The sequence below is a fragment of the Taudactylus pleione genome, unplaced genomic scaffold (assembly GCF_031769625.1).
Source record: "Taudactylus pleione unplaced genomic scaffold, aTauple2 ptg001021l, whole genome shotgun sequence".
Taxonomy (NCBI): Eukaryota; Metazoa; Chordata; class Amphibia; order Anura; family Myobatrachidae; genus Taudactylus; species Taudactylus pleione.
In genome coordinates, this window is record NW_028285422.1 from 103,118 (window position 1) to 130,313 (window position 27,196).

General features: G+C 44.0%; 1 protein-coding gene across 1 annotated transcript in view; it reads right to left on the bottom strand.

Moving 5' to 3' along the window:
* Positions 1–8,549: 8,549 nt before the first annotated feature.
* Positions 8,550–27,196, bottom strand: part of SPDEF (SAM pointed domain containing ETS transcription factor) — a 42,708-nt gene continuing 24,061 nt past the window's right edge. The window contains exon 6 of the mRNA XM_088461159.1: positions 8,550–8,867. Coding sequence (XP_088317285.1) covers positions 8,689–8,867 — 179 coding nt within the window. The 3' untranslated portion in view covers positions 8,550–8,688. The remainder of the gene's footprint in view (positions 8,868–27,196) is intronic.

Genomic DNA, 27,196 nt, shown 5'->3' on the forward strand with positions numbered 1-27,196 from the left:
GTTGGTTTAGTTCGTTTGGTGGTGGGCTGCGGCTTGAGTTGCCTAGCTTTGGTGGAAAGAATGGTAGTGTGCGTCTAGTTATACAAATTAGATGGGTGCGCTCTCCTTGTTCAATGATAGGCCAAAAACATCCCTACAGGGAAATGAGACAGCCCACATAGGCGTGCATTTTGCTGGAGAGTTGAACACCAATGAGTGATGTGTTTTGTGGGAGTGTCCGTTCTTTGTTGTCCGATACCGCACTAACTTTAAGCTCACAATCAATTTCAATTGGCAACATCTAATTATCTAATTCGATAGCCCAAATCAATATTTAAGTAATTAATTATTAATAATCTGATGTCAAATAAATTTGACTATTAATTTTAAATCCAACTCCTGTTGTCCGTGTGTTTATTTTTAGATAAGTTTTTAGTTGTTTTAAGTCTATAAGGTATAATGCACATATTAACCATGGGGAGTTTAGGACAGCGTAAGGCAGGTGCAATCTGCCTGAGCCAGTGTAAACCCCGTAGCCTATAGGGTTCCTTGGGGGTTTGGTCTTGCTGGTATATTAGGTCTGTTATCCAAAGACTCAGCCTCTTTGTTTCTGGAAATCCCACCCTCCCTCCCTGTTTGTTGTGTGTTTGTTTGTTATGTGTGTTGTGGCGGAAAGAACGGTAGTGTGCTTTTAGTTATACAAATTAGATGGGTGCGCTTTCCTTGTTCAATGATAGGCCAAAAACGTCCCTACAGGGAAATGACACAGCTCGTCCGGTCATGGTTTTTGCTGGAGAGTTGAACACCAATGAGTGATGTGTTTGGTCTGCGTGTGTTTTGTGGGTGTCCGTTCTTTGTTGTACACCACCATACTAACTTTAAGCTCACAATCAATTTCAATTGACAACATCCACTTATCTAATTCGATAGCCCAAATTCAATATTTTATTAATTAAATATTAATAATCTGATGTCAAATAAATTTGACCTTTAATTTTAAATCCAACTCCTGTTATCCTTGTGTTTATTTTTAGATAAGTTTTTAGTTGTGTTAAGTCTGTAAGGTATAGTGCACATATCAGCCATAGGGAGTTTAGTGGAGGAGCTAAGGGAATGATAGAGGAGGCCAGGGGATGGGCACCACAAGGGTTGAAAGCTAGTTCACATTAGCACTGATGACAGACAGCCAGGCAGACGCTGTGGCTGCGGGGAGAGAGGAGATCAGTGAGCAGCACTGCCTGTGCATACTGTCACAGTGGCTGACAGCGTTGGCTGAGATTGGCTAGAAAAGAGCGCAGGCACAGCATACTACATTTATCCATGGCGTCCCCCAGTGGCCGACGCCCCTGGGCAGCTACCTAAAGCTGCATAATTGTAGCATCTGCCCTGGTTGGATAACAACTTTCTGCCCTTAAAAAGGTGTTTCTGTCAGTGTCTTTAGTATACAATGATGTTATGAATTCCAAAGACACCGAATTTCACTGTAACATCCAGATAGTGGCCTTCTTCAAAGCTGCAATTAAAAGTACATTTTATTGCCATTATATGCCACTATATGCGATTTACCACATCCATCATTTCTGTGAATTGTTGTTCGTCTCTTGACCATAACATAAAAATGTCATCTATATAACGGCAGTAAAAAAGCTACATATTTAGCTATATTAGAATCTGCAAAAAAACAAATCTCTTTCCATTTGAACCATAAACAGGTTGAGCCACACATGAGCCCATTGCACAACCTGAGCTCTGGTTGTAAAACTTGCCATCAAAGATGAAATAATTCCGGGACAGGGTCAATTCCAACAGAGAGAGGAACAGATTCAAATCTGGACCTTCATATGCAGGAATATTACTAAAAATTTGCTTAATGCATTCAAGACCCCTATTGTGTGGAAAGCTTGTATACATGCTGACCACATCAATCGTGTACATAAATATGTAGTGGTGTCCTTCAAGCACTTCGGTTCTCTTTTAACCATGGGCTGTAGGAAAAAAATCACGGAATTGTGAGACCATATAATACAAGGAATCCCGGGCTGCAATAATTGGCCTCCCCAGGGGCTTCTGTGGATCCTTTTGCAGCTTTGGAATGGTATATACTGTAATACCTGTACCTTTTGGATGGTCTTTCTTGAGGGCCTCACACACTTTAGATGTCATCATACCATCTTCCACAGCTTTGTCCAAAATGGCATCTAACTCATGTTTATACCCAATGGTAGGATCTTGAATTAATGGTTGATAGACCTGAATATCAGATTATTGATGGTAAATTTCAGTTCTATGCGTCTGGATGGCATATGACAATGTCCTCATAATTTGACAGATCTTTTAGGACCTTTAGAGTGGGTAACTATGCTATAAGGTTTTCAGTTTGTCTCCATTCCTTTGTCCCCTCTATGTCTAAGTTATGTCTTGCTTATATAAGACATAGGTTTATGACTCCTGATATACTGTAGTACTGTGCTGGTTTATTTCTTTAGACATCCTTCAGCATTTATGTATTGCATTGTTTCTAGAAAAAAATATTTAATATCTATAGAGTGCAGGAATGTTATATTACAGTACCTCAGGGTATATATAGTATTATTTATAGAGTACAGCCTGATGTCTTTCTTACTTTGTTGTGAACCTTAATGTCAGGTTGTAGGTATGATTAATGCTCTATAATTTTCTGTATCTGGCTATTTTAGATGTTAAAATAGATGATTATATATTTTATCTTCTTGTTCCTTAATACAGTCAGCTTTTGTATCTTTTGTAACTATGGTGACGGAACACTTGGCATGGCCACGCCCCCTGGAGGTTGCTTGGACGTCGGCATTTGTCTACCTTTGATTATGTCATCGGTGTCCATTGGGGAGCGTGGGGAGGAGGGCTGCACTGTGGCGAGTAAGTATTTATGTAACTCCCTTTTTCATATATGTGTGATGTCTTGATGAAAGAGGTACCCCCTTGAAATGTTGATTAGTACTTTGTCTACTTCTTTTTGTTTGGATAAATCCTGTGGCGTGCCATCCATTATCAGCTGCATGTTTTTATCTAAGGTCTGGCACCTGGGTGTGTTTCTGGGAGGCAGAGTGTAGTGCCTGATAGACAACCTGCTATATATATGGAAGTGAAGGTTTGGAAAGAACATGCGCCTGATAGTGTAGTAATTATAAAGAAAAATGCACGTGCCCAAATATAAATGTGCGTACCAGATAATAAAACTTTTAAGCTTATCTGTAGTTCTTTTACTGGGACTCCATGTGGTGGGATGGACCCGGGATTCCAAAATATCCAGAAACCTTAATGAGAGGGGCTCAAGCAGAGCCAGATTAAACACATATATAGTGTAGTATTTTATATAAGAACCAATAGTCAAATTAATATATATTGTGTACCGGAACAATACTTGAATCACTGCATGTAATGCTGTGTGTCCTAGTAGCTCCTTCAATATCCCATGATGGCCCCAATAGTTTGCATACAGGTAGAGTAGGTCGGCTTAGAATTCTATATTCCACATCTGTGGGACCCCAAACAGGTGTGCCCAATCTTTACCAGACGCGTTTCGTCCTATACGGACTTCTTCTGGGGTAACAATGTACATAAGAAATAACGCCTCACCAGGCAAACAAACAGGGATTCTCTGGAATCCAAATTTCTTTGATATCATGCAAATATATACCAAATCGGAGTATAGATATCTGATGATGATTTTTGTGGAAATATGTATGAACCAAACAGATACCTGTGGTGTGTTGCCCACAGCAACCAATCAGATTCTGTGTATCATTTTCTAGAATGCAATAGAGAAATGATAGCTAGAACCTGATTGGTTGCTATGGACAACATCACCACTTGTCTGTTTTAGAAGCTTTAGTAAATTTACCCCTAGGAATCAGCGTGAGAGCTGAAATATAAAACACTAGGGGGTACATTTTGAGAGTTTTTAGAAGTGGAGATGTTGCCCATAGATTCTACTTAACATTTAACTAGCACCTTCTAGAAGATAATAGCTAGAATCTGATTGGTTGCTATGGGCAATATCTCCACTTCCAAAAACTCTCATTTTAGTACATTTACCCCTAGGAATCAGTGTGAGAGCTGAAATATATAACACTAGGAAGCAGCAGTGAGAGCTGAAATAGCACACTGGAGATCCTGACGTGGAGTAGCACTGGAGAATATCTCAGCGTGGAGCCTGGAGCGATGTAATAGCCACAGTCACTGGAACAGTGAAGCGAAGTTGTACAGGCAACTTCCTGTTTCCTGGAGTCCTGCTTTATACCCTTAGGTAGCTGTCCATTGGAGGAGAGAGTCAGCTGAGAGCTGGCAAGGCTACCAATGGATGAGAGACTAGTCAGGTGATACAGACCAACATGGCTGCGCCCATGACCGCTTCCGCGGGAAGCAGGACGCACGCATGGAAGTCCTTGCAGACCCCGGGGAGAATACTCAGCATGCCACCAGCTGCTGCAACAGGCATCAGGCCGCCAGGAAGATCAAGGACGCCGTCGCCGTGGTTAGTAGCGGCCGATCCCAGGCCGCATCCTGATATTTGTCTTACATTTAATTTAATGTCCAGCAATTAAAAAAAGTCATTTAGATCTAGATGTTTGTAAATTGTTCAATTGAGCAAGATTTAGGGAAACTGTACACATAAAAAAGTTTGTTAACTTCTTGGCTAATATATCTGGCTAATTGATTATAATGACTTGATAAACTTATAAATGAATGAAAGTTTGCGGACACATTATCATTGTATTACGTGCACTTGTTACTTTACTTGCTTAACCCCCTCCCTCCTTTGCTTGACCGTGAGAAGACTGCTATAGGGAGGTGCCTACATACAATAGGGCTGCATTAGTCTGCAAATAGGCACTGTGTTCACATTATGATCAGAAGACATCGTGGGAAATAGTGAAACCTTGTTGCCGGCACAGTTACACCCACAACAAGCTTAAACCGACAACTAGAACATATAGAGTAGATAACAGGCTTTCCCACAGACAGATAACCTTTTAATTAAATTTCTATTAGATATTAGTAAGTAAATATATGTGGGTAACTCTGCAGGGAGTAAGAAAATTGAGCAATAAAATATATTAATGTAGAAAAGATATGGAATGAGTGACGGGTTTACAAAGAGCTGTTTATTTAACACTAATAAAAACTACTTTGAGACATATATACACACATCACTACAGACAACATGACTTAAGGAAAAAAAGACTCATACAGTATATTGAAACTTATACAAACAGATCTACAACTAAATTCACAGCGTAATACACAAAGCAAACACATTACAAAAAAAACATACAGGCACATATAGTACTGCACAATTCTCATGCTGAGCAGTGCACTAAGGGGCCTAGTCATTAACAGTATTTTGCGAGAAATATTGCAAAAACAGGCATTTTTGGACATTTCTTATAAGATTTAAGTATCCCTAAACTGTATGAAGTGGTGACTGCAGCAGATATGTCCTATAACTGTTGCAATCCCTCCGTTTTCGATCGGAAAAGCAACCCAAACAGATTTCTATGAGGGTTGCTAAATTATGAAATGAAATAATCTCTAAAAGCTACCTATGGGCTATATTGACACCATTAGCACATGTGGTCTAATTACCGCATATGTGCAGCAAGAATGCCAGGCCAGCAATCATTTTACTTTTAACTTTTTGCATTAATTCCTGGGTGATGTATTGAGACACCCATCTGCAGCTTTGAAAATCTAAGCATTTACATACAAATCCATATCATCGGTCGCAGATCCTTCGATAATGGAACTCCTGACTTGCCCTATAGCCACGCAGAATGGCCGCGTGTACTCAGATGCCGGGGCCATGTTTACTGCATACAGGAATGCAGACACAGGATGTACCGAAACGGTCTCGTCATGCCTGTGTTCTTTGCTGCAACTCTTCGTCTCTCCGTTACCTCCCCCAATGCTCCCTAACTCTCAATAAGACGGTGAATAAATAGTTGCTGCGAGCAACTATGGTAATGTACCTTGATGCTTGCGCAGTGTGACTTAGACGCATGCACAGTTTAGGATAATCGCTCAACTACGAAATTATCAGTGTAGTGTACAACTTTCAATCGGGCCCATAGTTCCCAATCAACGTGAATATGTGCATACAAATCTATATACTGGAAGAAGAGGAATTTAACAGAAACAATTGCAATAGAGGGGATGATTCAGAACTGGACGGAATTGCAAAGCTGCACGCAAGCAGCTTTGCAATACTGTCCTTGCCAACATGCAAATGCTGCATTTGTGATCCCAGCAATGCGACCAAGGTCGCAGCCTGGGATAATCATCGCGACCGTCAGTCGCGATGATGGATGGAGCTGGGCGGGCGGCCAGCTGAGTAAGCCTCAGCTTACTCAGACTGGCCAGCTTGCGAGGCCAGGAAATTGTGTTCGCGGACGCAGCCCCTGGCCTTGCCACTCCTGGAAAAAGGAGTGGATACGCCCCCATTTCCGAGAATGCGATCGCCCCTGCCCTCACACAGCCCTTAAATGCCTCTGCCTGTCAATCAGAATATAGAAGGGGCTACGTGTAATCATGCAAGACCCGTTCTGCACATTTGCAGAACAGGTCATACGCACTGATAATCGGGAATCTGCTCTCAGCATCGCACTGGCTTGCAATGCTGAATTAACCCCAGAGTTACTACTCCTGTCTCATTACAGTCATGTCTATATTAAACCTAAATGTGAATTTGGAATATGAAGTTTGCATTACACACATTTCTATTGACAGCGCTGTGCACTATTATAACTTTTCCTTCTGAGCACTTAAGTCTGTATATATGTCACAGGACATTTTATAGAAAACAGTACATACTGTTAAATAAAAATATCAGTTTCATAATAATAATTTTTAAAATGTGAAGTACATATAGCGTGTCTGGTCTTCTTAATATCTATATACACAGTTTAAAATCAAATATTATTTAATAAAAGTCAAATAAATTTAAATGGTATAAGAAACACAAAACTTTAGGTGAAAGTAAAACTTAAATTGTGTGCAGGTATACGAAATATCTATACACTTAGGCCCTGATTCTGCCCGCACGATGGGATTGTGGGCATTTTTTTTTTTTGTTCTCCGGCCGCTCACAAAGCTGTGGGAGACCACCCACAGCTTGTGCAAGCGGCCAGGAGGCCATCGCGATTATCGCAACCATCGACCTTGCAACGAGACCCTACAGCAGGCTGCCGCAAGGCCGAGTGGACCTCCTGCTCTAATAGAGCAGGAAGTCCACTACTGACATCAGTAGTGATGTCAGTAAGACCTCCCTACAAACGGCAGGCGTTCCTAAGGGAACACCTGCGTATGTCCAGCCACCCCCCCTACCCGCCCACAAAACGGGGCGAGCTGTCAGTCACCATCTACAGCCGCCCCGTCTTGTTGCGAGCCCCGTAGAGACTGAACTTAAGTCGCTCGGCGGAGCTCATGCATGCGCACGCCGGACGCAGCGCATGCGCAGTGCCTTAACTTCGGGCCGCTTGCGAGCGGCTCTGAATCAGGACCTTGGTCCACAATGATTTTTTTCTAAATTAATACGTTGTATTTGGCAGTATTCTAAACTAAATATAATTATTATACAATAAAAGGAAGAATTGATTTAATTCATTCAACATTACAGATCATAAAACATACATCAGTACGATCCTCCTTATTCACAAATTTCGGAAGTTCTCCAGGACTTCCTAGAGAGTAGACCAACCTTCTGCATCCACAGTAGAATTGGCAGTCATGGGGCTTAATAAAAGGATTCATAAGAGATTGCTTTACCATGGCCATTGCCTGCTGATCAATTCTGCATTCTGCAGCGGGAGCGAGGCTGCAATGATTTTATTCATCACCCCCATTCCCGCTCATACCTCCCACCTGTGCCCTACTGTACCCTGCCAGAATCTCTTGGAGGGCATCGCAAAAAGTTGGCGAGTTTGCTACAATAATTAGCTGCATGCTGTGGCTAAGAAATAAATCTATTTGAAATGGTCACGCACCCATATTGGCAATTTCTGAGTTCCATCCAATGTAAAGTACAAGTAATAGGCTTTGTTGCTAAAATAAATAATGTAAATAGAAACTATGACTTCATGAAGAAAATTGTGGTTGTACAGATTCTGAAACATGCATTTACATCAAGCTTGCTCTAATTTGGGTTTAGAACACCTAGTCCTTTTTATGGACCTCAAAATTCGTAACAGCTGCCATAGGCTCTAATGTATGACTTTCCAAGCACATAATTGCAACATGTGGTCCTGTTCATAACACATGGCTAGCACTGTACTAGCTAAGTCTTCTCTTATTATATGTTTGCAGTGCTCTATGGTCACTCTGTCCTGCTCTCCCCACCTCCCATTGTCTTCTAAGGTCACAGAGTCCAGTAGGTCTCACATCACTGAGTACCTAAAGTAAGTAGGTAGTTAAGATGACTTAATAAATGTTTCTAAGTTTCTTGTGCCATTAAAGCATGTTTTTTTACAAATAGTATGTGTGAGATGTGTTACAGACCTTTATCAGTCTTTTTACATTTGTTTTAGTCTGAAAAAACTCTGTAGAAAATATAGTCTCTGCTGAGCTGCTCTTTTTAGTGTGTAACTGTACTGCATCCAGTTATTGCTTCTTCTTCCCACACACTAATCTCTTTAGTACTCCTTAACTCCTCCTACGTCCACATAGACACACACGCTATAGTGGCTGAACAAACTGGTAGACAAGGCGCTGAGATACGTCAGGCTTACGGATGATGCCTTTTTTGTAATATTGTCGAATGGAGCGACTCAATTTATCGTAATTCATTGCTGGGCGGTTCTTACGGATTCCCCACAGACGTGCAACCTGAGCTGAATCTTCGATCTTGAAGATACCTGTGGGGATATGAGGCAATATAGCAAGGACAGAGAGTGGAATGTTAGAACAGATTTTTCTCCATTATTTCTAGTATATTACAAAGGAAAGTATAAACTGCTCCTGAATATGACCATACTATTTCAATTACTTTATAGTGACTCAGGGGTCTATTTACTAAGCCTTGGATGGAGATAAAGTAAACGGATATAAAGTACCAACCAGTTCCTAACTGTCATTTTTTCAAACACAGCCTGCGACATGGCAGTTAGTAGCTGATTGCTTGGTACCTTATCTCCGTTCACTTTATCTCCATCCAAGGCTTTGTAAATAGACCCCTCAAATTGAACTGTGCATCTTTATTGGTAGGTTTTAGTCATAAACCTTATGTTTGTACTGTATATATAAATTATGTTTGAATATATTAATTTTAAGACACAGATATAGCCATGTAGAGGTTGACATTAAATACAGATGTGTCCAAATAAATCTATCCTACATGTGCTACAAGTCATGCTACACATAACACGACTTGCTGTGACTCAGTAGTGCAAAGCGTCTTTTCGTGCAACATTTTCACACGGCAATGAGAATAAGTAGCACAAGCAACTTCTGCTGATTAAAACGATATGCAGCATGGCTATGTTCTGTGAGCGACTGCGGGTGTATCTGCATGCAAAAATGCTACGTTACAGTATCAGCGGCTGTAACACTGTAACGTAGCATTACGCATGCAGATACACCCGCAGTTGAAAATAGGCAAGCTGTGCATCATTGTGCAAATAAGATGCATTTGAAGGTAAAAAATAGCCGCACAAATAGTGCTTGGTGCTACCGAGTCACGCTACGGCATGGCACGACTTGAAGGGCTGTTTAATGCGCAAGGAGGCTAGATGTATGAGGACACATCTGTATTGTGCAATTTTGAAATGTAATTATCATAACCAAACAACATTTGAATAAAGGTCCTTTCAGATATGTTTTATGTAAAATCAATAGCCTTACAAAACAAAATGAAGGGGACTATTTATCAAAGAAAGAAGAGCCCTAAAATATTAATTTTGTTTTTAGAATTCTCCCTATATATTCCTATTTATCAATACCTGCAGAAGGTGGTGGCCATTGCCTGGTATGGGATGTAGTCAGGAAGCCCGACAGTGAAATCCCGGCATGGGACTAATGATAGGCGTCTAAATACTGACGCCTATCATTAGCCCCGTGCCGAAATCCTGATGCCCGGCATACCGAATGTATGTAAGGACCTCTAGCATCTGTCTCCTCCTTGGCAGCGGCCATTTTTGGATGGCCGTTTTCTGACTCTACAGCCCCCAAGCCACCGTGAGTCATCCCTTTTTCACCCCCTGCATTCCGGCACCCGGCGCACGTGCACCTCTAGCCCCCCCCTAGTTGCGGCCCTTTCCAATACCCACTGTTTAAAAATTTAAATACAGCAAAGGACAATGCAGAGTTGTTTAGTCTTAAGATCTCACAAGGCAAAAAACAGTATCAGTATTTAGTGGCACAGGACAACATGTGGCTTTAAAGCAATATGTAAAGGCAGTAAACAAAGCTGCATACAACAGTAGCAGAAGCAGCTGCTACAGGGCCCGGAGCATACTTGCCGACAATCAGCTCCAGCCTTCCGGGAGGGAGCTGATTGTCGGCTAATAGCAGGGGGCGGGGCCGGCCACTGGGGGCGGCGCCGGGGGTGGGGGCGGCCATTTGGTGGCACACTGGGGGCGGGGACGCACAATCGTGTCATCGTGACTCCGCCCCCTCTTCACAATGATGTTATGTTCAGCATTGTGAAGCAGGGGACGGGGCCACGATGACGCGATTCTGCGCGAATCACGTCACCGGGTCCCCCGCTGCGGGGGTTTCCGTTTTTTTTCAGGGAGGAGGTCGGGAGGGTCGCAAGCTTCCGGGAGGCTTGCCTGCCTTTCCGGGGAGCCGGGAGCGGCACCCGAAAATCGGGAGGCTCCCGGCCAAATCGGGAGGGTAGGCAAGCCTGGCCCGGAGATGAATAAGAGACACCGTCATCTTCCGATGTGTATGTTTTTTATCCTGCTTTTCATGCTGGCACTTACAATCAGTGGTGGCTCCAGAGGTGGGGCTGCAGCGAAGTCCAAAATTCAAATAGAGGAACCACACCAATTTCAAACGCTGCCAAACATAGATGGCTGGTACTCGCTGGCAGTTATTGTGGCTCCCCTATTTGAATTTTGGACTGCGCTGCAGCCCCACCCCTGGAGCCGCCACTGCTTAAAATATGTAATTTTTTTCTGCTTAGCCCCACAAATGTTTAGCCACACCCCTGTGCAGAAGTTTTGAGAAGGGTAGTACTTCAATACTGCAGCAAGCCATTCTGGTCCACTGGTGATATTCTACAATCACTGCACTAAGCCAAGTATCAGTGTAAAAGTCTAGAAGAATTATGAACCCTCTGACAAGAGCGCTCGCTCTGAATCAGGGCCCTCCTACCTAAAATTGGAGCGGCCACCCACAGCTTATGCGAGCGGCCAAAAAGATGGTCGCGATGGTCAAGACCATCGTGACCATCGGGCTTGCGATGAGACCCTTGTGGTAGGCTCTCGTTGCCGCAAGCCCTGGAGTGCTTTCGGCTCTGTCAGAACCGAAGGCACTCCCACTGACTTCACTTGTGATGTCAGTGGGGCCGGCCCCAGATGGTAGGCGTTCCCATAGGAACGCCTCCGTCTGGGCAGCCACGCCCCCTGCACACCCACCAAAGGGGGCGTGCTGTCACTCACCATCGACAGCACGCCCCCTTTGTTACGAGACCCATAGCAACGGCTTGGCCGTCGCTATCCGGGTCTCGCGCATGCGCAAGACGGAGCCAGGTCCATCGTGCGCATGCGCACTGGGCTAACATCGACCCGCTTGCGAGCGCTAAGCGCTTGCGAGCGGGTCTGAATCAGGCCCGAGACCCTGCTAGTGATGTCAGTGGGGCCGGACCCAGACGGTAGGCGTTCCCATGGGGACGCCTCCATCTGGGCAGCAACGCCCCCGGCACTCCCCCCAAAGGAAGCGTGCTGTCACTCACCATTGACAGCACGCCCCCTTTGGTGCGAGACCCATAGCGGCGGAGCTCCCTCCGTCGTGCGCATGCGCACTAGGGCACCATCGACCGCTTGCGAGCGTTCGCGAGCGTGTCTGAATCAGGCCCAGAGGCCCTGATTCAGAGCCGGACGCTCTGACAGAGCGCTCGCTCTGAATCAGGGCTGGCCTTCTGGTTTTTTAGAGCGGCCTCCTGGCCGCTCACATAGCTGTGGGTGACCACTCACAGCTATAGCGAGCAGCCAGGAAGATGGTCGCGATGGTCAAGACCATCGCGACCATCGGGCTTGCGACGAGACCCTTGTAGTAGGGTCTCGTTGCCGCAAGCAGCAGAGAGATTTCGGCTCTGTTTGAGCCGAAATCTCTACCACTGACATCACTCGTGATGTCAGTGGGGCCGCCCCCAAATGTAAGCGTTCACATGGGAACGCCTCCGTTTGGGCAGCCACTCCCCCGGCCCGCCCACCAAAGGGGGCCTGCTGTCACTCAACATCGACAGCACGCCCTCTTTGGTACGAGACCCGGAGCGACGGTTTGCCCATCGCTATCCGGGTCTCACGCATGTGCACGACGGAGCCGGCTCCGTCGTGCGCACTGGGCCACCATCGACCCGCTTGCGAGTGCACAGCGCTCGCGACGGGTCTGAATCAGGCCCAGAGTTTGGGATAGAAACAATGACAATTTAAGCTCATTCCCATCTCCATGGGTTTACTTGACGTCACCTATCTTCCTTAACACTCAGGTGTTTAGCATCACTGATCATTGTGAGGCATCCGTTGAATGGCTTATTGAGATTGGCTCCAGGCAGCTTTGTAAGGTTTTTATCAGCACATTGCCAGTGCCTGTTATAGTGTTTATAACCCTGCTTGTTTTTGACCACCTTTACTCTCCACCTGCACTGGGGATGGTTTATGATCACCACTTTCCTGCACTGTCCTCATTCTGTTTATTTGTTAATTATACATGTCTACAGCCTGGCCTGATTCAGTAAGGATCACTATTGTAATCGCAATAGCGATTGTGCACGCAGCCTCACTGCAAAGATATGTTAATGATTGCAATCACAATGCCGTCGCAGCATAATATAAGGACGTCCCCTTTACCGTACACATATTCATAATACTTAGCAAGACTGCGAAACCATCGGTAAATCGAGTATCATCGCAGCCTCATGCACACTTGCACAAGCTCTGACCTTACTCAGGAATTCCTAACCTCATCGCACGCAGTGAAAGCCCAAGCTGCGTATGGCATCGCAATTGTTAATTTATGCACGCCCTTGTAACCGGCATTCAAACGCACTGGCACGTCTGAGTTTTGCCGACCACCCCCCCATTACCACCCCAAAATAGTACTTCCTGTCAATCACTCTGCGATGGGTCTGCGTAGTCAGTCTTCGCGCAGGCGCACTTAGATGCATTTACATGCCCAGACTGCAACAATCGGCCGATCAGTTGCGATCAGTAGTGAATCAGGCCCACAGCTTGTAATTATTAGTATTCTGTTTAACGCATATTACTGTTTTAGATTACATCTTACAATTCCGCCTTTTATGTTCCATTAAATTAAACATCTGGTGTTTGTGTGATTCAGTAATAGGGGCGTTTTAAGAGAGGAGGCGACCCGTGTGCAGATTCTGTGCGGGCCCCCTCCTCTATACGTTGCAGCAGACTCTGGCATCATGCCAGAATCTACTGTGCCTTTGCAGTTCTCCGGCAACATGGTGCCCATGCCATGTTTGCCGATGACTTCATTTCTGTGCATGCGCAAATCTCCGGGAAAATGCCCGCTGCACCATTTTCCCAATGATTTGTGCTGCTGCAGTGCTGACGTGGGACTACGGATAGGTAGATATTAAATATGGGTGCAGGTTGTGGACCCAGGGGCCCGTGTACACCGCACACCCTGCACTCATTATACATACGCCAATGTTCAGAATATATATAGTATGTACCAGCTTAGTAATGCGAATCTATAAAATTGCATGAGATCTAGGGATAAATAAGTACTGGTGAGCATATGTGGCTCTATAGGAAAAAGGGGCTGCTATATTTATAGACTGTTCATTCAGGTCTGTAGGTATATTAAATAACTGGTGACATGCATACAAAGTTGTATTATGCATATATGCAGTGGCGGTTCTAGGGTCGGGCTAACAGGGCCGTCGCCCGGAGCGCCGGCCCCTAGAGGGCGCCACTGAGTCCCCTGGAGAGAAAAAAAAAATCCCAGAAAAAATAACAAAAATCCAGCGCCAGTACCCTTCCCCAGCTAGCCTCCGCAGGGAGGCTCCATTTGCCGGGCGCCTGCTGATATTTGTTATCTGCAGGCACCTGGCTCTGCTCTGGCTTCTGGCTCCCGCAGAGAGCACTATGGGATGGACGTCATGACGTTTCTCCCATAGATCCGAGGAGCCGTAGCTCACTCCTGAGCTCCCGCAGAGAGCACTATGGGAGGGACGTTATGACGTCATGACGTCTCTCCCATAGATCCATGGTGGTACCGAGGTCGGACCGGATGGCAGCGGACGCAGGAGCAGGGCTTAAGGTAAGTATTGTGTTTATATTTTAATTGTATTTTTTTTAGCATGGCTATAGGGGGGCATTACTACTGGGGGCATTACAACAGTGGACACTATTAATGGGGCATTACTAATGGGGGCATTACTACTGAAGGCACTACTATAGGGGGCACTACTAATGGGGGCATTACTATGTTGGACATTACTACTGGAGGCACTACTAATGGAGGCATTACTACTGGGGGCACTAATAATGGGGCATTACTATAGTGGGCATTACTACTGCAGGCACTACTATAGGGGGCATTACTACTTTGGGCACTAGTATAGGGGGCATTCCTACTGTGGGCACTACTATAGGGGGCATTACTACTGGAGACACTACTAATGGAGGCATTACTACTGGGGGCACTACTAATGGGGCATTACTACTGGTAGCATTACTATAGTGGGCATTACTACTGGAGGCACTACTTGTCGAAGCTGAATAATTGGCTGAGACAAGTTCAGTTTAAAATTTAATCGCGGCGACGCCATCTTGCGAATGGCCGCAAGACTCCATTTTGGAAATGAGATCGCAAGACACCATTTTTGTGGTCAGCGTCAATTCAAGTTATAACTCAGGAGCTAAGAACAGATGGCAATGTTTTTGTTGACCTACCAAGGGCAACTGGAAAAACAAGCTTTCTGAGTAAAAGTAAATAAGAAGAGACAATGGGTATTTTTACATACAAATTGGGAATCCCTGGATGCAGATAAAATATAGTTGTGGCAATTGTAATATAATATCTACACAATTGGATTTGTCTGAATCCTAGACAAGATGGCCCCAAATTCCACAGCTTGAGGTGGTCATACATTTGCACTTCACACAAGAGTCTGTGAGAACAAAAGAGGTTTTGTTTTCCTTTGAACACACAACAGGTGGGGGCCTGCTGACAGGGGGCATGTAGAACTACAACCCTCAGCCATCCACACTGCTGGATGTTCACTTCATGTATGAGAAATTATGCACTTAAATCTCACCCATTAATAACTAGCGTCCTTATATCAAATCCTGAATACTCACACACTACATATTCGCACACAAGGTTCCATTAGCATCAAATTGTATGATTCAAGTTGGTTAAGTTAGTTTAAATGCTAAGAAATAGAGGTTTTTGATATCTAAGGTATTATACATGATAAGCAAGGTGTGTTTGGTTTCGTTCTGATGCGTACGCTTTTTACAGAATCCCGGTGTTATCGGTGGAGAGATCGCATCATGCAAACTCAAGTTACAGATCGCAGAACTTACAAGCAACAAAATGTTTAGTTGATGGAATGTTACAGGAGGCGTTACCAGAAAGACTCCGGCTGTTAGAGGCAGGGAAAGTCTATTTGAAACAACCTGTTAAATGTGTCGTTACATATGCTTCTCCTCTGGGAACCAATGAGATCAGCAGGAAGTTCCCCCTTTGTCCTGTTTCGGTCTGGGGGGGAATAAATACATGTGTCCGAACACTGGTTTGCCAGTTCATGCTGAAATTTTGGGTGAACTGAGGATATCTAGTCAGAAGTCTATCTCTGGGTCCAGAGGCGCAGCGTATGTATAACCGTACTTGGGTCTGTATTATTTCCTTTTACGCCTAACTTGTGTATGTATAGATTGCATGTAACTGACTGTACTTTTACCTGAATAATACTTGTGCATTGGAAACACAGATTCCACTCCTGCCTTTATTTGCGTTTAAACTGCGTACGCAATTAGCATTCTGTTTAGAGGTTTTAGGCAGGGTTTTGTCTTAGAGGTTCTAGGCAGGTGAATCTTAGAGGTTTATAGGAAGGAATATATTAAAAGGTTTATTTACAAATTCTACAGTGGGGGCTCATCGGTTTATCACACTATCTGATACACGATAACACTCGGTCAGTTCTCTCTCAGCAAAAGGGTGGAGGCGCCTTTTGAGAGACGCATTAGTCTTTCATTACCACAGTGTTGCTGAGAGCGTACTGCCGATTATTGTGTAGAGGAAGCGCTGATCAGAATCCAGGGACAAGAGAGAAAAAAAAAGGGTTTTTTTCTCTGTTGATAGAACCTTACCTTTAGAGGGGTGCCGCAGTATTGAGTATGCGGCTGAGACGCATTTTTGCGTACGCAGTTAAAAAGTCATTATACGCTTGTGTGGTAGTCGCATAATTGTGTATGCGGCCGGTCGCACAATAAGCGTATACGCATTTCCGGTTCTAATGCCACGTGTTTGAACAAAGCCATTGAGGTTTACATTTTTTTCTATCTACCAATATCTGGGTTAAACGTTTATTTTCTGTGCAGAGAAAAAGTGTGTAACAGTGAGTATGTGTTGGACAGTTAAGGGTATCGTATGATCCTTAAGGGCTAGGTGCAAGGGTTAGCCTAGCCGCTCGGTAAGCAGCTTACCGTTCAGTACACAGAGCAGTTGTATGGTTTGTTATTTTTGTTAGGGACCGGCTCTCAGTGTGACTGCAATGTTCAATAATATTTGAGCATTATAGTTGAGCCGCACTAGGTGTGATTGTGAGCTGAGAGAGAACAGGTGAGTGAAAGCATCTAGAAATAACTTTCATAGGTGAGTGATAGCATCTATAAATTACTTTCATAGGTGAATGGACGCATCTAGAAATTTCTTCCATAGGTTTGCTGCTGTTGAAAGCGCTGCTCTGGTCGGCACAACATATTATGCATACTAAGTACGGTACTTATGCAATAAGGTATTGTGATATATGGTTTAATATGACGAGAATGAGTGTTAGACCGTTTCCCAGAATTGGTAGTTTTGACAAAAATGTGTTAGATAATGTCCAGGACTCCAGGATCACATCAGTATGGTGCGATCCCGAGAGAAAAAGATTAAGTATTTTGAATGTTTAAAAATATGGCAGCATGAAGGGGATGCTTGGCTTAAAAATGTGCAAACGACGCAAACTAGCGTTGCGAACGCATTGCCAGAAAATACATCCACGACGCTGAGGTGCAATACGGGCGAGCCGCAAATTGGCGCGCACGGGCGGCAAAGTAGCGTCGTGGAGAGTATTTCCAGCAGTTCACGCTCACCTCCCCCACCTTATGTGAATAGAGAAGCAAGTATGGTTACTAAAAATACCAATAAAAATGTAACAAGTAATTTGTACCCCCTCTTAACCATAAAGAAAATGTTTATGATGTAGAAGATGAGCCTATTGTAATGTCTGCCATTTCCCATGCTGTACAAATGATAGATGCTGCATCACCACAATCACGAGTGGTGCCGCCATCTCCATCGGTAACAGCAAGGGAAGTGTTAATACACTCGGCACCCATTGAGGAAGTTGTTAATACCATACGTAGCAGCAGCAGATTAAACCCCCAGCCAGGTAACCAGGTCAAAGGTAGCAACGCTGCCGGTCTGCATCCCATTCGGACAATAACTGTTCCAAATGGAAATGCATATGCAAACGGTGTAGTGCCCACGAGGGAAGTAGTAATGCATTGTCCATGGACAAGAGCAGAACTGAATTCCATCATAAATGATTTCCCCAATCCCAAAAAGGAACTAGCCAAATGTCAAAGATTTTTGAGAAATTTGGGTAGTTCTCATGAGCCCACTAATAAAGATTGGCGTGTGGTGTTAAGGGCCTGACTGCCACACAATACCGACGTGACAAAATTTATCACGGACTGTGTATTGGATGGCGACGTTCCCTTAACAGACCAAGTAAACCAAGGTAACATTTCCCGCATTGTGACTCAATTGGGTGTATATTTTCCAGTAGTAGTTAACTGGAACAAAATCTTCACAATCAAACAAAAAGAGAGTGAAACTGCAGAAGAATATTGCGACCGGACTCTGCAGGCTATCACCCAGTACACTGGGATAGAAGATATTAAAGATAGCACTCACCACAGGGGAATGATAGTCACGGTACTCATGGACGGTCTGAAAGACGATTTAAAGACTGGGGTTCAGACCTCACAGCCTGGCTGGTGGGGACTTACAATAGATAACCTCATAGAGTCTGCCATAGAACATGACAAAAACATCTCAAAAAAGAGGGAGACCCAGAGCGAAATTAATGGATGTCAGTATACAAGCTCTGGAGAGAATGACGTTAACATCACAGCCAACCGACACACCCGCACCCACACACACACCTGCACCTGAACAATTACACGTCCTCACCAATCCCACACCACAGCAAACACATCCTTACCCCACATATCATACACAACCACAGGTCCCATACTCATATCCCCCACAATATCCTTACCCTCCCTATCCTTACCCATACCCACCACCTTTCCCTCTTGCTCAAATCCCACAACAATCTTTTCATCCACCCCGTTCAAAATTATGTTTTAACTGTCACCAAGTGGGACACATAAGTAAGTACTGCAAAGTGAAGAACACCACACAGGAACACGAGTTTCCCATGGGTTCATAGGTAACCCCAGTATCTTCTCCCAGGCCTTATATGACTGTTTACAATCTTTTCAACCTATCAATGGATCTGTTCTAATGAAAAATGTGGACGATTTATTGTTGTATTTTGGGTCATGTTTAAATGATATTAAACTGTTTTGCTTTATCTCCCACTCATAGGACACAAGGTTGCTAAGGATAAATGGCAGCCATGCCAGGCTGAGGTTGACTACTCGGAATACTATCCAACCCAGTGGCACAGGCATTATTTAGAGCAGTAGCTATTGATAACAAGATTTAATTGCAGGAACCTGTATGCAGATACTATATCCCTAGAATTATTAAAAATGATAGGGGGACTTATTTTATAGGTGACGTTTCCAAGAACATGTGTAAGATGATGGGTAACAACACTGAGATTATCCCAGATTGTCTTTTCCTTTATTTGCCCCCCTTTGAGATACTGTCCAAACAGGCAGCCTCATGTGAAAATATGATAATGAGGTTACTGTGCAGGGTCTCACGAAGATGAATGAGAATAACCGAAATTGAAAGTGTTATTAACTAACATGTCTAATGCAAACTGTCATGATGTCAAAATCTGGAAGAATTTGTTATGATCCAAATTTTTTTTAGCTCAGGTTGTTTGACTGATCGGTGGAAAGGTCCGTATCTGACGATACAACAACCTCAAAGGGTGGCCGGGGAAGATACGTGGGTCCATTCCACTCACTATAGGGAGGTTAACCAACCGGTGGAGATACAAGGCAGAGACAAGGCTGATAACGTGGACCTGTCCATTGCGAGCTTGTGCCGGAAGGATTAAAAAGGTGATGGTGAGATATCTGAGCTAAAGAAATGTGTAGATCAGTGCTTCCAGCAATGGAGTGGTCTGCTGTGGTCATCCTAGTTCTTTTTCTTTCCAGAGTTTTTGTCATGATGATCTGTTTGGGGATACTCAGTGTCTGTGATGGGGGACCGATAAAGGAGATGTGAGCTGATGGCGGAGCTGATGGAGTGGAGTCAGGAGGAATGCAATGCCAATCAGGGGAGTTTCTGACCAATTTTAGTATTGTAATTGTTATGTTATTTGGGAAAAATACTTCCAAAAGTTATGACCCTCACACATTTTGAAATGCTGGGTATAAATAAAAACACACCGTCACCATATCTTCACACACAATATGAACACAGAGGCAAGAGAAATATGATAACTGGTGATATGCATAAAGCCGCACAGTTAATCAGTGAGACAACTGGTTTCCAAGTTTTAGTCGCCCTGGATCCCACCAGGATTGCTAAGGGTACATTAAATTTTAGATATATCCAGGAACTTGCTAAATTGATAGATAATATCACCGAGATGTACGATGACACATTCAGGTACACAGGGAGAGAATTGCAAGCGTACAAGAAAGAACTAGTGCAACACAGGCTAGTGTTGAATTATTTAACTGCTGTTACTGGAGGGTATTGCGTAACGTTAGCCACCCAATTTGGAGTAAAGTGTTGCACTTATGTCACCAATGATACCAGCGACCCTAAGGAGGTGATAGACCAGAAGATGGATGAGATTCTGCAGCTAAAGTGGGAATTTCATAAGAACCATAACGCATCAGTGGCTGAAGTAGGGGAAAAGATAGAAGGATGGGTGTCATGGCTGAACCCAGTGAAATGGTTCTCGGGTCTAGGAGAGTGGGTCCAGGAAGTGGTCGCCAGCGTAGGCAAATTCTTGATCCTTATACTGATTGTCATCATAGTAATTGGCATATGCATCCAGTGTGTTCCTATTGTGTTGAAGTGTGGAAAATGTGAAACGAAGGGATGAAACTATGATGGTGGTCAGAAATGATAATATGTATACCGAGGTAGATACAGAACTGCACTACAACCCTGAGCTAGGAAGTACCATCATTTAAATGTGTAATATTTAGACATGTATATAAGATATTATTGAAATGTTATTTATAGAACACCCAGACAATGTAAAGTCTCAAATTCCCCTTCAATTCTACTGTTATAAGACTGGTGCATCCCCACATCTGTCACATGATCTCCCAAGATCCACGGTGTGCGTATAATAGTAGTTTTATGCCCCCACCTAGAGACACATTGTTGATGGATTAAGAACCACCTTGTGCCATCCCATGATAACACTAAATAATATGTGAATGTAAGCCCAAAATAAATTTTTATAGCAGATTGTGATAGCATGTTGTTTGCTATCAAAGGGTGGACTGTCGAAGCTGAATAATTGGCTGTGACAAGTTCAGTTTAAAATTTAATCGCAGCGACGCCATCTTGCGAATGGCCGCAAGACTCCATTTTGGAAATGAGATCGCAAGACACCATTTTTGTGGTCAGCGTCAATTCAAGTTTAACTCAGGGGCTAAGAACAGATGGCAATGTTTTTGTTAACCTACCAAGGGCAACTGGAAAAACAAGCTTTCTGAGTAAAAGTAAATAAGAAGAGACAATGGGTATTTTTACATACAAATTGGGAATCCCTTGATGCAGATAAATTATAGTTGTGGCAATTGTAATATAATATCTACACAATTGGATTTGTCTGAATCCTAGACAAGATGGCCCCAAATTCCACAGCTTGAGGTGGTAATACATTTGCACTTCACACAAGAGTCTGTGAGAACAAAAGAGGTTTTGTTTTCCTTTGAACACACAACAGGTGGGGGCCTGCTGACAGAGGGCATGTAGAACTACAACCCTCAGCCATCCACACTGCTGGATGTTCACTTCGTGTATGAGAAATTATGCACTTAAATCTCACCCATTAATAACTAGCGTCCTTATATCAAACCCCGAATACTCACACACTACATATTCGCACACAAGGTTCCATTAGCATCAAATTGTATGATTCAAGTTGGTTAAGTTAGTTTAAATGCTAAGAAATAGAGGTTTTTGATATCTAAGGTATTATACATGATAAGCAAGGTGTGTTTGGTTTCGTTCTGATGCGTACGCTTTTTACAGAATCCCGGTGTTATCGGTGGAGAGATCGCATCATGCAAACTCAAGTTACGGATCGCAGAACTTACAAGCAACAAAATGTTTAGTTGATGGAATGTTACAGGAGGCGTTACCAGAAAGACTCCGGCTGTTAGAGGCAGGGAAAGTCTATTTGAAACAACCTGTTAAATGTGTCGTTACATATGCTTCTCCTCTGGGAACCAATGAGATCAGCAGGAAGTTCCCCCTTTGTCCTGTTTCGGTCTGGGGGGGAATAAATACATGTGTCCGATCACTGGTTTGCCAGTTCATGCTGAATTTTGGGTGAACTGAGGATATCTAGTCAGAAGTCTATCTCTGGGTCCAGAGGCGCAGCGTATGTATAACCGTACTTGGGTCTGTATTATTTCCTTTTACGCCTAACTTGTGTATGTATAGATTGCATGTAACTGACTGTACTTTTACCTGAATAATACTTGTGCATTGGAAACACAGATTCCACTCCTGTCTTTATTTGCGGTTAAACTGCGTACGCAATTAGCATTCTGTTTAGAGGTTTTAGGCAGGGTTTTGTCTTAGAGGTTCTAGGCAGGTGAATCTTAGAGGTTTATAGGAAGGAATATATTAAAAGGTATATTTACAAATTCTACATACTATAGGGGGAATTTCTACTTGGGGCACTACTAACGTGGGCATTACAATTGTGTGCACTACTATTGGGGCATTACTACTGTGGGCACTACTATTGGGGGCACTACTAATGGGGACATTACTATGTTGGACATTACTACTGGAGGCACTACTAATGGAGGCATTACTACTGGGGGCACTAATAATGGGGCATTACTATAGTCGGCATTACTACTGCAGGCACTACTATAAGGGGCATTACTACTTTGGGCACTAGTATAGGGGGCATTCCTACTGTGGGCACTACTATTGGGGGCATTACTACTGGAGACACTACTAATGGAGGCATTACTACTGGGGGCACTACTAATGGGGCATTACTACTGGTAGCATTACTATAGTGGGCATTACTACTGGAGGCACTACTATAGGGGGCATTTCTACTTGGGGCACTACTAATGTGGGCATTACAATTGTGTGCACTACTATAGGGGGCATTACTACTGTGGGCACTACTATTGGGGGCATTAACACTGTGGGCATTACCAATGGGGGAATTACCACTGCGGGCACTACTAATGAGGGCACTGCATGGGGGGCACCACTACTGGGGGCCATTGTGTAAGGGGCACCACTGCTGTGGGCATTGTATAAGGGGCACTACTACTGTGGGCATTGTATAAGGGGCACTACTACTGTGGTACTTGTGTATAAGGGTCACTGATTTGGGCATTGTGTAAAAGAGGCACCACTGTGTGTCATAACATGAATAAGGGACTACTGTGTGGCATCATTTGAATTGGGGATAATGTGTTATAAAGGGAATTACTGCGTGTGGCACAATGTATTATACAGGGCATTACTGCGTGTGGCATAATGTATTATACAGGGCATTACTGCATGTGGCATAATGTGTTATACAGGTTATTACTGCGTATGGCATGTGTTATACAGGGCATTACTGCATGTGGCATAATGTGTTATAAAGGGCATTACTGTGTGTGGCATAATGTGTTATAAAGGGCATTACTGCATGTGGCATAATGTGTTATAAGGGCCATTACTGTGTGTGTCATAATGTGTTATACAGGGTACTACTTCGTGTGGCATAATGTGTTATAAAGGGCATTACTGTGTGTGGCATAATCTGTTATAAAGGGCATTTCTGTGTGTGGCATAATGTGTTATAAAGGGCATTACTGTGTGTGGCATAATGTGTTATAAAGGGCATTACTGCGTGTGGCATAATGTGTTATAAAGGGCATTACTGCATGTGGTATAATGTGTTATAAAGGGCAGTACGGCATAATGTGTTATAAAGGGCATTACTGTGTAAGACATTACTACACATGGCAATTTTTCGCCACGAGGGGAGAGCTTGGGGAAAGCCCAGGACCTTCGTAAGCGTTGGGCACACCCCACAGTGTGATGAATTGGGGGTGTTCCACAAGGACACGCCCCCTTTCCGGAAGGGGGCGTGTTATTTCTTTATTTATTTCTTTGGGGGGGGCGCAACTGGGAACTTTTGCCCTGAGCTCCACAATGTCTAGAACCAGCCCTGCATATATGAAGCTGCACATTATTTGTGTACCTACAGAAAAGGTGAAGCAGCAGGAGGTTAAATCACACTGAACAATTGCCTTCAAACACTTCAAGTAATACAGGGCCTGATTCAGAGACGGACAGAATTTCACTTCCGCACAGAGGGCCTGATTCAGAGCCGGATGCTATTTTCGGACGGTCGTTCTAAAAAAGGGGCCGGATATTTAAATTGAGCGCTCGCTCTTTGCGGTGTGTTGACGCCTCTATGTCTGAGCGAGCGTTCGAAAAATGCGCTCGCTATTTTGTAAAGACGCCCCTTTGCCGTTCGCATCACACGTCATCTCCGGTATTTATTGGATTAATCGGGAACATCGAAAGGCATCTGAACTGCTTGCAGTGGTTGTGGTGGGATTTTCTTACCGCTATCACTGCGAGCAGTTTAGGCTAAAAGACAACCAAGTGACGTGGTCGATGACACTCCTTTACTAATTATGCACTGCCATTAAACGTCCTTTTGACCATTAGGCACGCCTGCGTTGGGATCTCCACTGCCCCGTTTTCAAGCACCTTCCCCTGGTACCACCCACAAACGGTACATTCTGTCAATCAAATTATCAGCCCCTCGCTGTTTTACGAGCGCACGATTTCCGACCGCAATGACTGTTTTGCGCATGCGCATTACGACCCATACGCATGCACAGTTGTGCGAACATCGCTCAGAGCAAACGAGCAGCCGCTTACGAGCGGCTCTGAATCAGGTCCAGAGGCTCTGATTCAGAGCTGGACGCTATGACAGAGCGCTCGCTCTGAATCAGGGCCGTCCTCCTCTCTTTTTAGAGCGGCCTCCTGGCCGCTCGCATAGCTGTGGGTTACCACCCACAGCTATAGCGAGCGGCCAAAAGATGGTCGCGATGGTCAAGGCCATCATGACCATCGGGCTTGCGACGAGACCCTTGTGGTAGGCTCTCGTTGCCGCAAGCCCTGGAGTGCTTTCGGCTCTATCAGAACCCGAAGGCACTGCCACTGACTTTACTTGTGATGTCAGTGGGGCCGGCCCCAGATGGTAGGCGTTCCCATAGGAACGCCTCTGTCTGGGCAGCCACACCCCCTGCACACCCACCAAAGGGGGCGTGCTGTCACTCACCATCGACAGCACGACCCCTTTGTTACGAGACCCATAGCGACGGCTTGGCCGTCGCTATCCGGGTCTCGCGCATGCGCAAGACGGAGCCAGGTCCATCGTGCGCATGCGCACTGGGCTAACATTGACCCACTTGCGAGCGCTCAGCGCTCGCGAGCGGGTCTGAATCAGGCCCAGAAGCAGCTCTGCAATTCCGTCCATTTAAAATACAAATGCATAAGGAGGTGTCAGACACCTCCTTGCTGCATCTGCATGACCGCAGTACTGCAACTGAGGTCGCAGCCTGGGATCACCATCAGAACAATCGCAACCATCGGTCGCGATTGTTGACCCTTCGGCCAGGCTGCGGTAGCTGAAGCTTACCGCCAGAGCCGTAACTAGACTTTTTGGTGCCTTGTGCCAGAGAGAGCATTGGCACCCCCTCTCCCACTTGTTAAAAAGGGGCATAAGATAGTGCACCTGAAAAAGGGTCATGGCTTCATGGGGAAGGGCCAGGGAAGAGATAGGAGTACTCCTGGGGTAGCCAGGAGATGCTGGGGATAAAAGAAGAGGAAGCTACAAGTGAGAATGATAATAAACAGGAAAAATGACAGGCCCAAATAGCGCCCCCAGCCCTGCGGTGCTCTGTGCCATGGCACTGGTCGCACTACTCTAGTTACTGCCCTGCTTACCGCAGCCTAACCGGATCCTGCCAGCTTGCGAGGCCAGGAAGTCTACATGCCCCCATTTCCGGGAACGCTGCCCAGGAACGCCCCCACTCCACCTCCTAAACGCAACAGCCTGTGAATCAGTTTGCAGCTGTGAGGCTCTGCGAGCGAACTCACAGACGGTGAGCTGCACATGCGCATTACACCTCCTGACATGGGCAGTCCTCCCACCATCGAAGTGGGTCAGCGTACATCTCTGAATAAAGCCCATAGTCTCTTTGAACTTTTCTCTCTTTTTAACAATATATAATTAGTTAATTACCAGCCAAAACCAGTAGATTTCAAATCTCCTTATATAATCTTCATAACTCTCCTGCCTTATTTACAATATAGCTGAACACAAAAAAGCAAAAACGACATAGTTGCTATCCTCTACAAAGATGTTATCCTCTACAAAGATGTTATCCTCTACAATAATGTTATCCTCTACAATATTGTTATCCTCTGCAATAATGTTATCCTCTACAATATTGTTATCCTCTACAAAAATGTGTTATCCTTTACAGTAATGTTATCCTCTACAAAAATGTTATCCTCTACAATAATGTTATCCTCTACAATATTGTTATCCTTTACAATAATGTTATCCTCTACAATAATGTTATCATCTACAAAAATGTTATCCTTTACAGTAATGTTATCCTCTACAAAAATGTTATCCTCTACAATAATGTTATCCTCTACAAAGATGTTATCCTCTACAATAATGTTATCCTCTACAATAATGTTATCCTCTACAATATTGTTATCCTCTACAATAATGTTATCCTCTACAAAAATATTATCCTCTACAATAATGTTATCCTCTACAATAATGTTATCCTCTACAAAAATGGTATCCTCTACAAAAATGTTATCCTTTACAGTAATGTTATCCTCTACAATAATGTTATCCTCTACAAAAATGTTATCCTCTACAAAAATGTCATCCTCTACAATAATGTTATCCTCTACAGTAATGTTATCTTCTACAGTAATGTTATCCTCTACAGTAATGTTATCCTCTACAATAATGTTATCCTCCTCAATAATGTTATCCTCTACAATAATGTTATCCTCTACAATAATGTCATCCTCTACAATATTGTTATCCTCTACAATAATGTTATCATCTACAATAATGTTATCCTCTGCAAAAATGTTATCCTCTACATTAATGTTATACTCTGCAAAAATGTTATCCTCTACAATAATGTTATCCTCTATAAAAATTTTATCCTTTACAGTAATGTTATCCTCTACAAAAATCTTATCCGCTACAAAAATGTTATCCTCTACAATAATGTTATCCTCTACAATAATGTTATCCTCTACAAAAATGTTATCCTCTACAATAATGTTATCCTCT